This window comes from Chelonia mydas, chromosome 8 (assembly GCF_015237465.2).
Source record: "Chelonia mydas isolate rCheMyd1 chromosome 8, rCheMyd1.pri.v2, whole genome shotgun sequence".
In the NCBI taxonomy this organism is placed as follows: Eukaryota; Metazoa; Chordata; order Testudines; family Cheloniidae; genus Chelonia; species Chelonia mydas.
This window is the reverse complement of record NC_057854.1, coordinates 18,427,045-18,440,907: the sequence shown is the minus strand read 5'-3', so window position 1 is coordinate 18,440,907 and position 13,863 is coordinate 18,427,045. Positions and strand designations below refer to the sequence as shown.

Below are 13,863 nucleotides of genomic sequence, written 5' to 3'. Positions count from 1 at the left end.
CATTAGGTGGTCAAGTCCAGTTTGCAAAAAGAAAAGGAGTACTTGTGGCACCGTAGAGACTAAGCAATTTATTTGAGCATAAGCTTTCGTGAGCTACAGCTCACTTCACTGAATGCATCCGATGAAGTGAGCTGTAGCTCACGAAAGCTTATGCTCAAATAAATTGCTTAGTCTCTACGGTGCCACAAGTACTCCTTTTCTTTTTGCGAATACAGACTAACACGGCTGCTACTCTGAAACAAGTCCAGTTTGGTTTATTTAAGTCAGGCTGCCCAGACTAAAGACATGACAGCATGTTACATGTAGGCTGAGGTCTTTTATAGACCTTCTGCTTCCCCCGCCCCACCCCTGTTTATTTTATATGTACAGGACAGCTACGGCATAACTTATTCTTGTTTAACTAGTATTAAATGTCTACTTTGTGGTTAATTGTTTGACAGTTACATTTAATACACTTCAGATTTTCAGTGTACAAAAGGTTACAAAAAATTTGTCTAAAGGAGACAATAACACTTCTTAATGAATTACTTACTTTTCCCTCTGCAGTTGGAACATTTTATACTTTTGTGAGATGGACTTAAAAACATAAAGAATGGCCATGATTGGTCACATCAATTGTCCATCTAGCCCAGTAATCTGTCTCTAACAGTGGCCAGTGCCAGATGCTTCAGAGGGAATGAACAGAACAGGGCAATTTTCAGTGATCCACGCCCTGTGGTCCAGTCCCAGCTTCTGGCATTTGGAGGTTTAGGGACACCCAGAGCATGGGGTTACGTCCCTGACCTTCTTGGCTAATACCCATTGATGGACCTATCCTCCATGAACACATCTAATTCTTTTGTTTGAACCCAGTTATACTTTTGGCCTGTGTGTTGTGTAAAGAAGTACTTTCTTATATTTGTTTTAAACCTGCTGCCTATTAATTTCATTGGGTGACTCCTAGTTCTTGTGTCCTATGAAGGGGTAAATAACACTTCCCTATTCACTTTCTCCACACCATTCATGATTTTAGAGTCCTCTTTTATATTCCCCCTGCCCTTAGTCATCTCTGTTCTAAGATGAACAGGCCCAGTTATTTTAATTTCTCCTCATATGGAATCTGTCTCATGTGTCTTATAATTTTAGTTGCCCTTCTCTGCACATTTTCCAATTTTTTGTAGTTTTGATTACAACCTTATAACTTGCCATTTGAGTAGTCAGAGCAGATTACAAGTATATATGTTTAAGCATCTGCAAAAATAAGTGTGCAAAAATAGATTCTGACCTTCAAATATATTTTTACTTCACAAGCAATATAAAATTTGCTTGCTAATATTTTAATTTTTCTAAGCCTAACTTTGCTAAGCTTTATGGAAGTTTTAATTAACAGTTTATGCTAAAAGCTCTAGGCCTATTTGTTAACAGAATAAACACAGACCACAGTGTGATACAGAAAGACAGAGAGAAAAATAGGCATATGGATGTATAGCATGTGGATGAATGAAAGAAAACTAGTAGATCAGATCTGAACTCCTTATTTCTCTGTGGAGGGATCTGAAACACAAGTTCTAAACTAAATTCTACGATTTGATTCTTTCTAGTTTGGATACAAAAGTAAAAAAAGGTTATTTTCTGGGTTTGATTCAGATACAGCAGAAATCTCACAAAGACAGCTCTCTTCATAGGATTTCAGCTTAAGATCCAGCTAGTCTATATCATTAACCTATATTTATATCTTAATATATGTATATCTTTATCCTTGTCTAAAAAGGGAAGGAAGGGAGTGTGATTCTCATGGTTAAAGAAAGAGCTTTGGGAGTCGGGACCTCTGAGTTCTGAACTTTTTCTCTGATTTGCTGAGGGCAAAACACTTAACCTCTCTCTGTGTCACAGTGTACCCATCTGTAAAATTGATATAATAATATTTCCCTTCCTCACATGCTTGTTGTGAAGCCTCCTTAATTTGATATTTTAAAATGCTTTGGTAGCCTCAGATAAAAAGTGGTATATTAGTATAAATAAATCAAGTTGACTTTGGAGCTAAGGGTTTTGTGTGCCAGAGTGAATGATATATTGCAATGGGGAACTTTTTGCTGTGCCCTCAAGGAGATGAGGAGCACAAGGAGATGAGGAGCAGCAGCAGATGAAACATATTACCATGCTGGGATCAGTGTAGATTGCTACTGTTTACATGGAGATGCTTACAATATGAATGCCTGCTGTACCCTTTTATAACAACTATAATGTACTTCAGGCTTCCAGGCAAACATTAATCTAACAATCTTGTAATGATCTGAAACTAAAATGGTTTCATTCTGCAGAGATAACTGCAGATAAAGCAACTGACAACTATGTAGGCCACAAACTAGAAAAAATGGTGTTGTTTTGTTGTTCTCTCTCTCTCTCTCTTTTTCAGTCTCTCTTTCACAAAGATGGAAATGATTGGGAGCATTAGTATTCTGACGAAGAGAGGCTGTGACAAAGAGCGTGACTGCAGGGCCTCCTGACTCCTCTATGATGCTGCCAATGATGTAGAGGGGACTGGCTCCAATTGCACCGTTTTCGAAATAGCCCTAAGATGGTACAGAGAGAACAGACAGAGAGGCAATTCACAAACACAGACATAATGTTTTTAGTTTCCCGGCATTAGGTTATCATTTTGCACGGAAGAATGATACCAGGTGAACACATATTTGTCCTCATGCAGTGGTTGTAGATATTGGTGAATGTTTGTTCATTTAAAGAAAGACCATATATGGACATGTGTGGTTACATCTTCTTTCTGCATGTGTTTCACTGTCAGGATTTGGAAACCTCATGCAGGATGTGCTGTGGTGCTTTAGTCAAGTAAAAGGAACTATTGACATAGGAGTCACAGAAGGTAGGTTTATTTTTCCTTTTGTTGCTTTGATCAAAGAGAACTTGTTTTTCATGTACAGCTTGCTTGATCAATGTTGGGTTTATTTGATCACATGTTGTTGAGTAAAATTGCAAGAGAGGAATTGAGCTGTGCTTCCTTTCTCTTCTGTTTTCTTCAGATATTTATTCATTTTAAAAGGTAAGTCACCAAAATTAGTTAGCAATCAAACATTCATATTATGTAATTATTGCTTAAATGGATTAATAATTTAACAGCCATTTGTAAAATTCATTTATAATAACTCTTCGTTCTTATTCACAATAGCATCTCAGGGAATTATGATGCAACCTCCCCCCCAAAAATGTAATATTGGAATCAGTTTGCTTTGATTTCTGGATGATACCATACTAATGTACTATTTACCCCCATATCTGGGGATAACATAAATTAGAGTGCCTACATTTTTACAGATATGCATTAGTGCAGGAGGGATTTCAAAAGCACCTCAGGGATTTAGGAGCACAAGTCCCATTGACTTTCACACCCAATAGTGTTCAGTGGGAATTGTTCTGCTTAGGCACTTTTGAAATTCTCCCCCGACAAGCACAACCAGTGTCTCATTTCATATTTGGTCAAATACTGGACACATGGAAATGATATTCTGCCATAGCTGAATAGAACACAGGAACAAATAAATACAATTTTACTGATCTTAAAGTTGTGTGTGTTAAATTTATCCTGTTCTCTCCTTTGTTTATTCCATTTTTTTCTTTTAACTCTCATTTTCTCTCCATTGCCCACTTTCATTTTCTGTTTTATCTCCCATTTTGTTTTTATTGCCTCTTTTCTATCCATTATTTTGTTTCCTTCTTGACTTCACACATTTCCGCTTACATTCAATTTGTCCTTTGTGGAGGACTGAGATCGCCATCCCATCCCATTTCCTCATATTGCTCCCAAGTCGCTAATACCCTTTCCCGCATTTTTATTACCTGATTCTCAAAAACGTTTTTGTTTGCCTAGAAATTCTAGTGCACTTTTTTCTGGCATAGGCAGGCTAGGTATCAGACGATGAGACCCCCATCACTCTATCTTCAGAGGGCTTTTATGGAAGGAGATTCAAGTTTCTGATCTGGGTTACTGCATTGATCTTTAATGTTTAGAGACCTCGGTTTCCTTCATGTTTAAATTATCAGCGAACATGAGTTTACCCTTGTGATCATATCACAAAACCACTACATGACTGACGATTTAGACTGGAGTTTAGAATAACACATGTGGATGTTGCAGATCAGGACTTAGTTACACTGGCAGAAATGTGCGGTCTGTCTGAAACCAGTATTACTGCATACAGCTTTAGACAGTGAGGCTGGCATGAGTGGATTTCCTCCAGTGGAATCACTTTAGGCACTAAAATGATGCATGGGAAAGAATTTTCTGAAAGTGGTGCCACTGCTTGAAAGCTCTTTTCTATGGGCACCAAGGTACCAAATGCAGGAAATGAATTATTCTGTTGTGGTGTTTTTATTTATTTGTTTATTTATTTCTGGAAAGTGAGAGTTTCTTTAAAAGCAGAGAAACCTGGTTCTAGGTGTAAAGACAACTGATTCAGCCCATGTCTTGGGTAGCCTCTGCTAACAGAGTTCCTATTTCCTACCCTGGTCCCCAGGAAAAGTGTCTTTACCTGTGGTACCATTGCATATTCTTCCTTGAGTGATTGCCCCCATTGTTGAGCTGGCTTGGGAACACGGGGGTATAATCTCCATCCTCCTGAGAGCAGAGTGGTGCATGAAACACAACAAATATTTAAAAACCTATGAAATGACTGCAAAAAAATTAAAATCAATTATTAAAAAAAAATTAAAATTACAGTCAAGGTCACTGAACTCACGTGCTGCAATGTGGTTGCAAACCTGTTTGCATATGGTTTAAGCCTTTCTCATACAACCTAGATATGGAAAAATTATTTTACTTTGTCATATCTATCTGCCTGCCAGTTCAAGATAAATAAGAATGCTGGCTTTTTTTTCAGCTTGTGAGCCAATGAATGCTTTAAGACATTGGTTTTCAACCTTTGGGTGTTGACATCTCCCTCCAAACACACACACACAGAAAATAGGTCCAGGGTGTAGGAGAGGGCTCCTGAAACTTGTTTTCTATTGTAACATGGGGCCACAGCATGGAAAAGGTTGAGAGCCACTAGTTCAGAATATGTATGCAGTGTAATCAACAATGAAACAAGTGATCATACAAATCACCAAAAACTGGTCAACAAGTAAAGGTGGCCTTAAACAAAAGATCAAGCATGACTGGGTAGGAAGCCGTGGGAGGTAATTAAGAGGTAGAATTAATTATTATTGGTGGTGGTTGGTGCTGTTTCATTTTGGATATAGATTTACAATGATTCCACAGCATCCAGTACTTCAGTGAGGTAATACAAATTTATATCACAAAAGTGTTTAAATGCTTCCGTTTCAGCAGAGCTCCATCCTTTTAGTTTTAAAAACTTTATTCTATCGTGTGCTGCAGTCTTTGGGGTATATTCTAATCTCTCACCCTCCTAGCTCTTGTTAATGTCAATCTTTTGTGTCTTATTTTCATGAAATATAATCTCATTGACTCTTGTGATGTATGCAGTTATGTGCCATTAACTGAAAGGAGATCTTGCCATTCTGTTTACTGGGTACCACACCTTTAAATGTAGAGGATTCTAACTACTGCAGGGCACGTGGGTTTCAGATCATACACAGAATGTTGTGGAGAGACCGTCTATGTGCGTGCTCTCTTTCTCTCTCTCTCTCTCTCTCTCTCTCTCTCTCTCTCTCTCTCTCTCTCTCTCTCATTTAATAATTGTTCTTTCTTTTGTCTGTTGTTTTCCTTAATCTGAAATAAAAGTAATCTAGCATGTAATACATGTTTGATGGACTCAATAATATAATGGATCCTTTTCATCTCTAGCTAACATAACCTTCCAAGTAAATGAGATATTTTATACTTTAGAGGGGTCTGAAGTTATTTTTTTTCTAGTTGTAGAGACAATCACATCAACAAGGGTAATACAAAGGTACCAGACAATTACATTTGATGTACCACATTGTATCAAACCAAATTTCATTCCGGAAAATATAAAACAAATTTTCAGGAGTCCTGCCTCAAATTGGTTTAATGGGGATTAGCAACTTGGTGGAGAATCCAGATATAGGCAAAATAAAGAGGCAGGATTTTCCCCAGTTCTCTTGAGGCATCAGGTTCCACAGCATAGAGTCATCATGACTTAAAAGTATCAGCAAGATTAGAGGAACTTCTCCAGATTTGACTGTGGGTGATGCCTCTGGGAAGAGCTATATGTGGTAGATGCTGTTGTCTTTAAAAGGCAGCATAATGAGATTTGGGGCTGCAGTGCAACTCCTATAATCTATGTATAACAGAATAGTGGGTCATAGGCTCTTAGTATGTAAATCATGTCTTATTTAATTATTCAAGTTTAAAACATACAGATAATAAGGAGTTTTCCAATGGAAAATAATATATAAATAGCAATATTTAAATTAAAATGACCACAGTACATTCAATTGATCTTTCTAGTGCCTGTAAGGAATACTTTGTCATTGGGATGCTATTGGATTCAAGAAATCTGCCATTCCCATTGAGTTTGGGACTTTTATTACATGTGCTTGCATAGTCTGTGTTTGCCAGGTCATCCAAATGTGTAACTGATAGCTCAGAATCAAACATTTAAAATGGTGAGTAACTGTCTGCAGGTTCATTGCTTGGCTCTGAGCCTGGCCTGTTGTCTTATCATGTTGGTTTCCTTTTTGTGTTACTTGCTGATTAAGCACAATGCATCTCCAGATTTTTGCATGTGAACTGACATGTTATTTGTTAATGGAACATAAAAAACTGAGCACAAACAATTAAATAGATTCAAACCACCATACGGTTACTGATATTTTTGTGTCCAAGGTTTAAAAGGTAGGATTGATCTCTTTCTTGGGAAACTTTTGAATCTATTTTATATTTTTAGTGAAAAGGACTTTTTTTTCCAGTCATATACAGTGGAGACTATTTTAATCCATAAATTTGTTGTAAAAGGAGAAAGATTTTTGTAAATGTCAGTGCCATAGACAGAACTGCTGGGTTCCTTCTGCTCCAGCTCTGACTCTGATTTCCTGTGTGACCTTAGGCAAGCCACTTCACATTCCTTTGTAGACAATATTTCACAGAAATAGTGAGGCTACCTTCTGCCCTCTTCTGAAGCTGTGATAGGAATCTTGGCCGCAGAACTGATACATTTTCAGTGCACAAAAGTGGGGAGAGTAAGGGCTGGATGTGGAAGCTTATTTCTGTGCAAGCTCTAATGTACAGAGGCAAGTGGAAGCAAATTTGTCGTTTGTTACATGAGCATAGGGTCTGCTGTTGCATTACCCTTTCCATCTTCCCTCCCTATTGCATGTCAGCGTCCACACAAGTTACTTCATCTACTCAACTGCCAATGTGGAACAATTGCTCTGCAGTGGCAGTGAGATGGGAGGTAGAAAGGGAAGATTCTGGGCATCTGTCCAGAACTTAGCCTGGCTACTTTGGTTTGAAATTGGGTTCTGGACTCTTATTTAATCCTTATTAATCCACTGTTATCAACCAGACTGATATACTGGTTTTGTTGGGGGTGTCTTGCCCAGAGGACGAACAGTAATTTTCATAGTTTTGCAGTCCTTTCACTGGAGTAGCTAAGAGTTTTTGACACCACAAGGAAGTTAAAACCAAAACCTGATCATTGTTCTAACTAGTTAAGTGTTGAGCACCATTGACTTAATCAGCCTCCCTTTCAATTTACAGTTTGAGCAAGTTTGATTTAATATTATTAATTTTTAAAACAAATGTCCTTGGTTTTATTTATTTTTTATTTCATTACCACTCCTCTTCCTACAAACCTTTTTCAAGATACAGTTTAAACTAATTTTCCCCCAGATAATGGCATAAATAATTTCTTAGACAGGACTTCCTTAACCCACTCCATTGATCAAGTAGAGTAGGTAATTTCAAAGCTGGCAAAGCTAAACAAAGTATCGATACTCTACTTCAATTTTGTCAGGAAAACTGAAGGTAAATTTCTGAGTTTAACTGTGAGGGGAGTGAATGTGAGAATGAATACCATCATCAATACCATCCTTCTTTTTTGGATTTCCAACACCCTGTGTGAAATAGAATGCAGAACCCATTTCTTTGCATAGTTATGGTCTGCTTACTGCAAATTTGTTCTTTTATCAAAATTTACTCTGAGTGTGCACAGGAAGTCCAATATGTGGACATGACCACAGGACCTTTACTTCTTGGCTGAATCCAGAGATAATACTCAGCAAAATTCAGAACTCTAATATTCCTCCTTGCCTACAAGTCTGTATGTCCCACATCAGTGGGAGTTCTGCATACATAGGGATAAGAGAATATTACAGTTGAGATTCTAAATATAGCTCAGAATGCAGACAACTTTGACTTAATCTTCTGAGTAGGCGGTAAAGAGCATGAAACACAACATGTTTGGCACATTTATACCACCTGGTAGCTTTTATATTACCAGTAGTTCTAGTATTGACTTATAGCTTCAGAGGAGGACGTTTAATTTCCCACTTGCAGAGTACCACTTGCATAGTTACTAGAATTTGTGGCTGGAGGGGTTAAACAGGAAAAGGAAACACATAAATTAAGTAGTGGGTGGATGCCTACTCCAGCCAGTTAACCATGCTTTAACATGTGCTTCCAGAAACCAATAACCACCCCTTTCCCCCTGCCCCTTGATATAAGCCATTGCTAAGGTTAATAGTGAGAAGAAAGACCATGTTTGGAAAAAGTGCCATTTATAGCTGTATCTGATTCTTCTTACACTTACACCACTGTAACTCCACTGGCTTCAGTAGATGTACACCAGTGTAAGGGCATGGCTACACTTGCAGATGTGGAGCGCTTTGAGTTAAACCCGCCTTCGGAGAGCGCAGTAGGGAAAGCGCTGCAGTCTGTCCACCCTGACAGGAACAATCACACTGGCATGGCCACATTTGCGGCACTTGCAGCGGCATTGGGAGCAATGCATTATGGGCAGCTATCCCACAAAGCACCTCTTCCCATTCTGGTGCTGTGGCTTGTGGGAAGGGGGTGACGGGGTGCGGGGCATTCTGGGTCTTGTCCTAACGCCCCGTCATGCATCAGTTCGCATCCCAGCAATCCCTGTGCTTCCATCCACATTTGACACCATCCGTCAACGTTTTTTTTTCTGCGTGCTCTGTCTTCCCTTTCGGTCTGCGGGAATGGAGCCCGAACTGCTGAGGAGTATGCTGATGAGTCTCGCCAGCACATCACGTTTGGCAGTCGAGTTATTCCTTATGATCCAAAGTGACAGTAAGGGCTCCAACGATGATATCGACTCGAGTAACACATATGACATGAGTTTGCTTGTGGCATTCACGGACATGCTCACCACCGTGGAACGCTGCTTTTGGGCTCGGGAAACAAGTATTGAGTTGTGGGATCACATCGTCATGCAAGTCTGGGATGGCGAGCAGTGACTTCAGAACTTTCAGATGAGAAAAGCCACTTTCATGGGACTGTGTGAGGAGCTCGCCCCCACCCTGCGGCGCAAGGACAGAAGATTGACAGCTGCCCTGATGGTGGAGAAGCGGGTTGCTATTGCAATCTGGAAGCTGGCAACTCCAGACAGCTACCGATCGGTTGCTAACCAGTTTGGAGTGGGGAAGTCGACCGTTGGAATCGTGTTGATGCAAGTTTTCAGGGCCATTAATAGCATCCTGCTCAGAAGAACCATGACTCCGGGTAACGTGCATGACATTGTGGATGGCTTTGCACAAATGGGTTTCCCTAACTGCGGAGGGGCGATAGATGGCACACATATTCCAATTCTGGCACCAACCCACCTATCCTCTGAGTACGTTAATCGGAAGGGGTATTTCTGTATGGTTCTCCAGGCGCTTGTGGATCACTGTGGGCGTTTCATTGACATTAACGCAGGCTGGCCCGGAAAGGTGCATGATGCACGCATCTTTCAGAACACTGGCCTGTTCAGGAAGCTACAAGCCGGGACTTTTTTCCCAGACCAGAAGATCACCGTAGGGAAAGTCGAAATGCCCATTGTGATCCTTGCAGACCACGCTTACCCTTTAATGCCGTGGCTCATGAAACCCTACACAGGGAACCTTGACAACAGCAGGAGCGGTTCAACAACAGGCTGAGCCGGTGCAGAATGACTGTGCAGTTTGCTTTTGGCCATTTAAAGGGCTGCAGGTACTCTCTGCATGGGAAGCTGGACCTGGCCGATGACAGCATCCCCGCGGTTATATCCATGTGCTGTACCCTCCATAACATTTGTGAAGGGAAGGGTGAACGATCCACTCAGGCATGGAACTCAGAGGTTCAACACCTGGAGGCTGAATTTGAACAGCCAGAGAGCAGGGCTATTAGAGGGGCCCAGTGCAGGGGTGCAAGGATTAGAGATGCCTTGAGGGAGCAATCTGAGGCTGAAAGCCACCAGTAATGTCTGGTGCCCTGCACAGGAGTGAAGTGCAGTGGTTCCAATGTTAGTAGGAATCTGTGTTTGCCACGCTGACTTGCAGTGCCTGTTTCTTTCCTGGGCTAAGGTGTCTTTTACTTTATGCAACAATAAAGAATGTTTTCAAAGCCAGAAAATCCATTTATTGACAAGAAAATTCATTTATTGAAAACTGCTTGGGAAACAGAAAGAGCAAGGGGGTGGGGTGGGGAACGGTACAATCACAGATTCGTGTATGTCCTGTTATCATACTCAGCCTTCCTGTCTGGAGTGCTGTGCAATGAGTGCTGCACTTCACGATGGCTATACTGCATGGTGATGGGGGTTGAGTGTGGTGGGTAAGGGTTGTAGTTTTCAGGGCTGGGTGGTGAAGCTACAGGTGTTGGAGGCAGCTGGTGGCAGTAAGAACCCCGATGTTGGGGAAAGTGGGTTGGAGGTGACGTGGGGACACAAGGGAAAGAGTTTTGGGACAAGGGCTGCAGGGGGGGTCGGGCACGGTAGTGCTCTGCCTGCATGGCTACAAGCGCCTGGATCGAGTCCGCTTGGCGCTCCCTTATGCTTATCAGCCGATCCGTGCTTTGCTGCCAGACCACCATGCTTTTGTGCCAACGCTCCTCATTCTGCTGGCAGATCCTCCTTTCACTGTCCCATCACTCCTGCATTTTCGATTTCCATTACTTGAATGCTGCATTACTTCATGCAACATGTCTTCCTTGCTTCTATGTGGCCTCTTTCTGATTCTTTGGAGTCTTTTGGCTGGTGATAACAAGGATGGCTGAGATCTCAAGGTTGCATCTGTAAAGGCAAAATGCAATACTTAACAGAGGCAGCATTGTTCACACCAGACAGAGCAATGATTCCCCTGTACTTAAGGGCAAGCACAGTCTACACAATGGCATAATTTGCCCATCCCAAAGCGAGCACACATAACCCACGGGAGCCCCAAAATGGTGAGCAAGCACAGGGTCAAGCATGATTGATTGTTTCATGGCTGTACTGTCCTCTGGGTTTCTGTACCTTGGGGAGAGCCAACAGCGGCAGGCGGCCCCTGTACTGAATACTGTCCCCACATTTTCCACAGAAGTTCGTCCTGGAAGATATCTCGCTGCTGAGGGTGACCTGGGAAGCAAGGGAGGGTCTTCTACTGCAATGCGGATTGCGCCCTGGCCCATATGCAGCTTGCCTGTGTGCAGCAATGGTCCCCCTGTCCCTCACGGCACAGTGGTACGGAAAAGTTAGCCTTACTGGGACAAGGAACACAGTGACTTTCCTGAGAAACCTGTGCAAGCACATTGCCCAAGTTCTGGATAAGACCTCTGAAGAGATCACTGAGGCCAATTACTACAATGTGAGAGAGCACATCATCGCCCTATTCCGCATCTAGGCATGCATGCAGCCCTAACCCTCCTCACCCCAAGAGCCTACACCGAATAACTTCCTTCTCAAAATAAAAGCCGCTTACTGGGAACCTCCTCTGGTGTTTGTCCTTCCCCAAGCACTGGCCACTGTGACTGGCTACCTTCCTCCTGGCTTGAGAACAGCTCCTGGCTGCATGCATCTAGGGATTCCGGGGTGTCTTCCTCCATCTCAGCACCCTCACTCCCGCTTTGCTGCTCCTCCTCCTGCCTTGTTGAACTGGGCTCTGAAGTGTTCATGGTGGTACTTGGTGTGGAGGTGGGGTCAGCCCCAAGTATTGTGTCCAGCTCTTTGTAGAAACGGCAAGTCGCAGAGGCAGCACCGAAGGAGCCATTTGCTTTGCGGGCTTTGCAGTAGGCATTCCGCAGCTCCTTCACTTTAATCCTGCACTGCAGTGCGTTCCGGTCATGGCCCCTTTCCATCATGTCCCTTGATATCTGCCTGAAGGTATCGTAATTCCTATGGCTGGAGTGCAGCTGGGACTGGACAGCTTCCTCCCCGCAAACACTGATGAGGTCCAGCACCTCATCATTGCTCCATACTGGGGATCGCCTGGCGCGTGGAGGCATGGTCACCTGGAAAGATTCGCTGAGAGCACTCCAAGCATGGCTGAGCAAACAGGAAGGGGATTTTCAAAATTCCCAGAGAATTTAAAGGGCAGGTCTGACGGTTGGTCACCTGAGGCATGGAACAGTAGGGCAGGGCAGTAGTTCAAAGTGATGACCAGAGTGGCTAGAACAGGCATTGTGGGACACTTCTGGAGGCTGATCAGAGCACACTAACAGACCAGGGCGTCCACACTGGCACCGCAGCGCTCCAGTGGGGCGCACAAAACATTATTCCACTTGACGAGGTAGAGTACCAGGACAGACCAGCCGCAGAGTCAGTGTGCTCTACATGACTTGCCAGTGTGGATGGGTAGTGAGCTAGTGTGCCCGGGGCTCCTTTAGTGCGCTGTAACTCGCAAGTGTAGCCAAGCCCTAAGTGAGAGCAGAATCAACCCTCCTGCATGTAAGTTAAGGCTTCTTGGAGAACTGGATCTAAGACTTCTAACCACAACCATTTATTCTAGCATTGATTCTGCAATATTTCTTAGACTAAGGCTCATTGGTGTGTGTGTGGGTGTGTGTGTGTATGAGAGAGAGAGAGAGAAAGAGAGAGAATCTCCCTACTTACAGCCGTAAACACTATGTTCAGTACTATTTTTAGGCCTAGGCCCTAAAGCTGTACACAGACTGATAAGTCAAAGGGACTTCTTAGCTGTGGGGGATGGAGAGAAACAGTTCTAAAGCACCACAGTTTCACAGACAGCCCTAATAGGTGCATCTGCACAACTGCCCACACCCACTGGCACTTGGCAAAACTCACATTGGCATCTGCAAACAGGGAGTTAAATGTACAATTGCTTGTTTTACATGGAGAGATTTTTTTTGTAGGCTCAATTAGGTCCAGACTCTGCAAACACTTTGTCATGGAAAGTATCCTGTTAGAGTCAATGGGACTATTTGTAAAAGTTCAGTGTACGTGTAGTTCAAGTTCAGGCTTTTTGTACTTACTTTCCAGGCCCTTCATAGCTTTACTTCTCTGACTCAGTCAACCTTATCTCCTATTGTGCTGTATGTACCGCCTTTTGCTCTGCCAGTTATGCCAGCCTTGCTTGCCTGTTTATCTGCTTCTCTCCAAAATATTTCTGCCCTTTCTTTCAGACTGCTCCCATGCAGGGAACACACTTCCTGCGATGAGCTACTAAACCATCACCCTCAGTCCAATCTCTTTTTAATTTTCACTTCTTCCATGAAAGAAATTAGCGAACTAAGAAATAAATATTCCTCAGATATAATTAATTAAAAAAATAAAAAGCTTTCCTTACTCCATCGTGCCATGATTAGTACTCCCCGAATAACCTGTAATCCTTCTGATGTGACCCCTACACTTCAACCCCATCCCCACCCGACTGTCTTGTTACTCCTTCACTATGTCATATCTAATATTCATTTGTAAACTGCTCAGGGCAGGGATCATGGTTTTTATCTGTTTTAGGAGGAGCCCA

The 13,863-nt window shown here is 42.4% G+C and overlaps 1 protein-coding gene across 3 annotated transcripts in view; it reads left to right on the top strand.

Annotated features, from left to right (window-relative positions):
- The first annotated feature begins 2,434 nt into the window (after positions 1–2,434).
- Positions 2,435–13,863, top strand: part of PPP2R2B (protein phosphatase 2 regulatory subunit Bbeta) — a 261,285-nt gene continuing 249,856 nt past the window's right edge. The window contains exons 1-2 of one of the 3 annotated variants that reach the window (XM_037907301.2): positions 2,435–2,660; positions 2,783–2,860. In XM_037907301.2, the coding sequence (XP_037763229.1) occupies positions 2,651–2,660; positions 2,783–2,860 (88 nt within the window). In that variant the 5' untranslated portion in view covers positions 2,435–2,650. Of the gene's footprint in view, positions 2,861–13,863 lie in introns of all 3 variants that reach the window. The other 2 variants (XM_037907303.2, XM_043520668.1) reach the window with 2 other exon arrangements.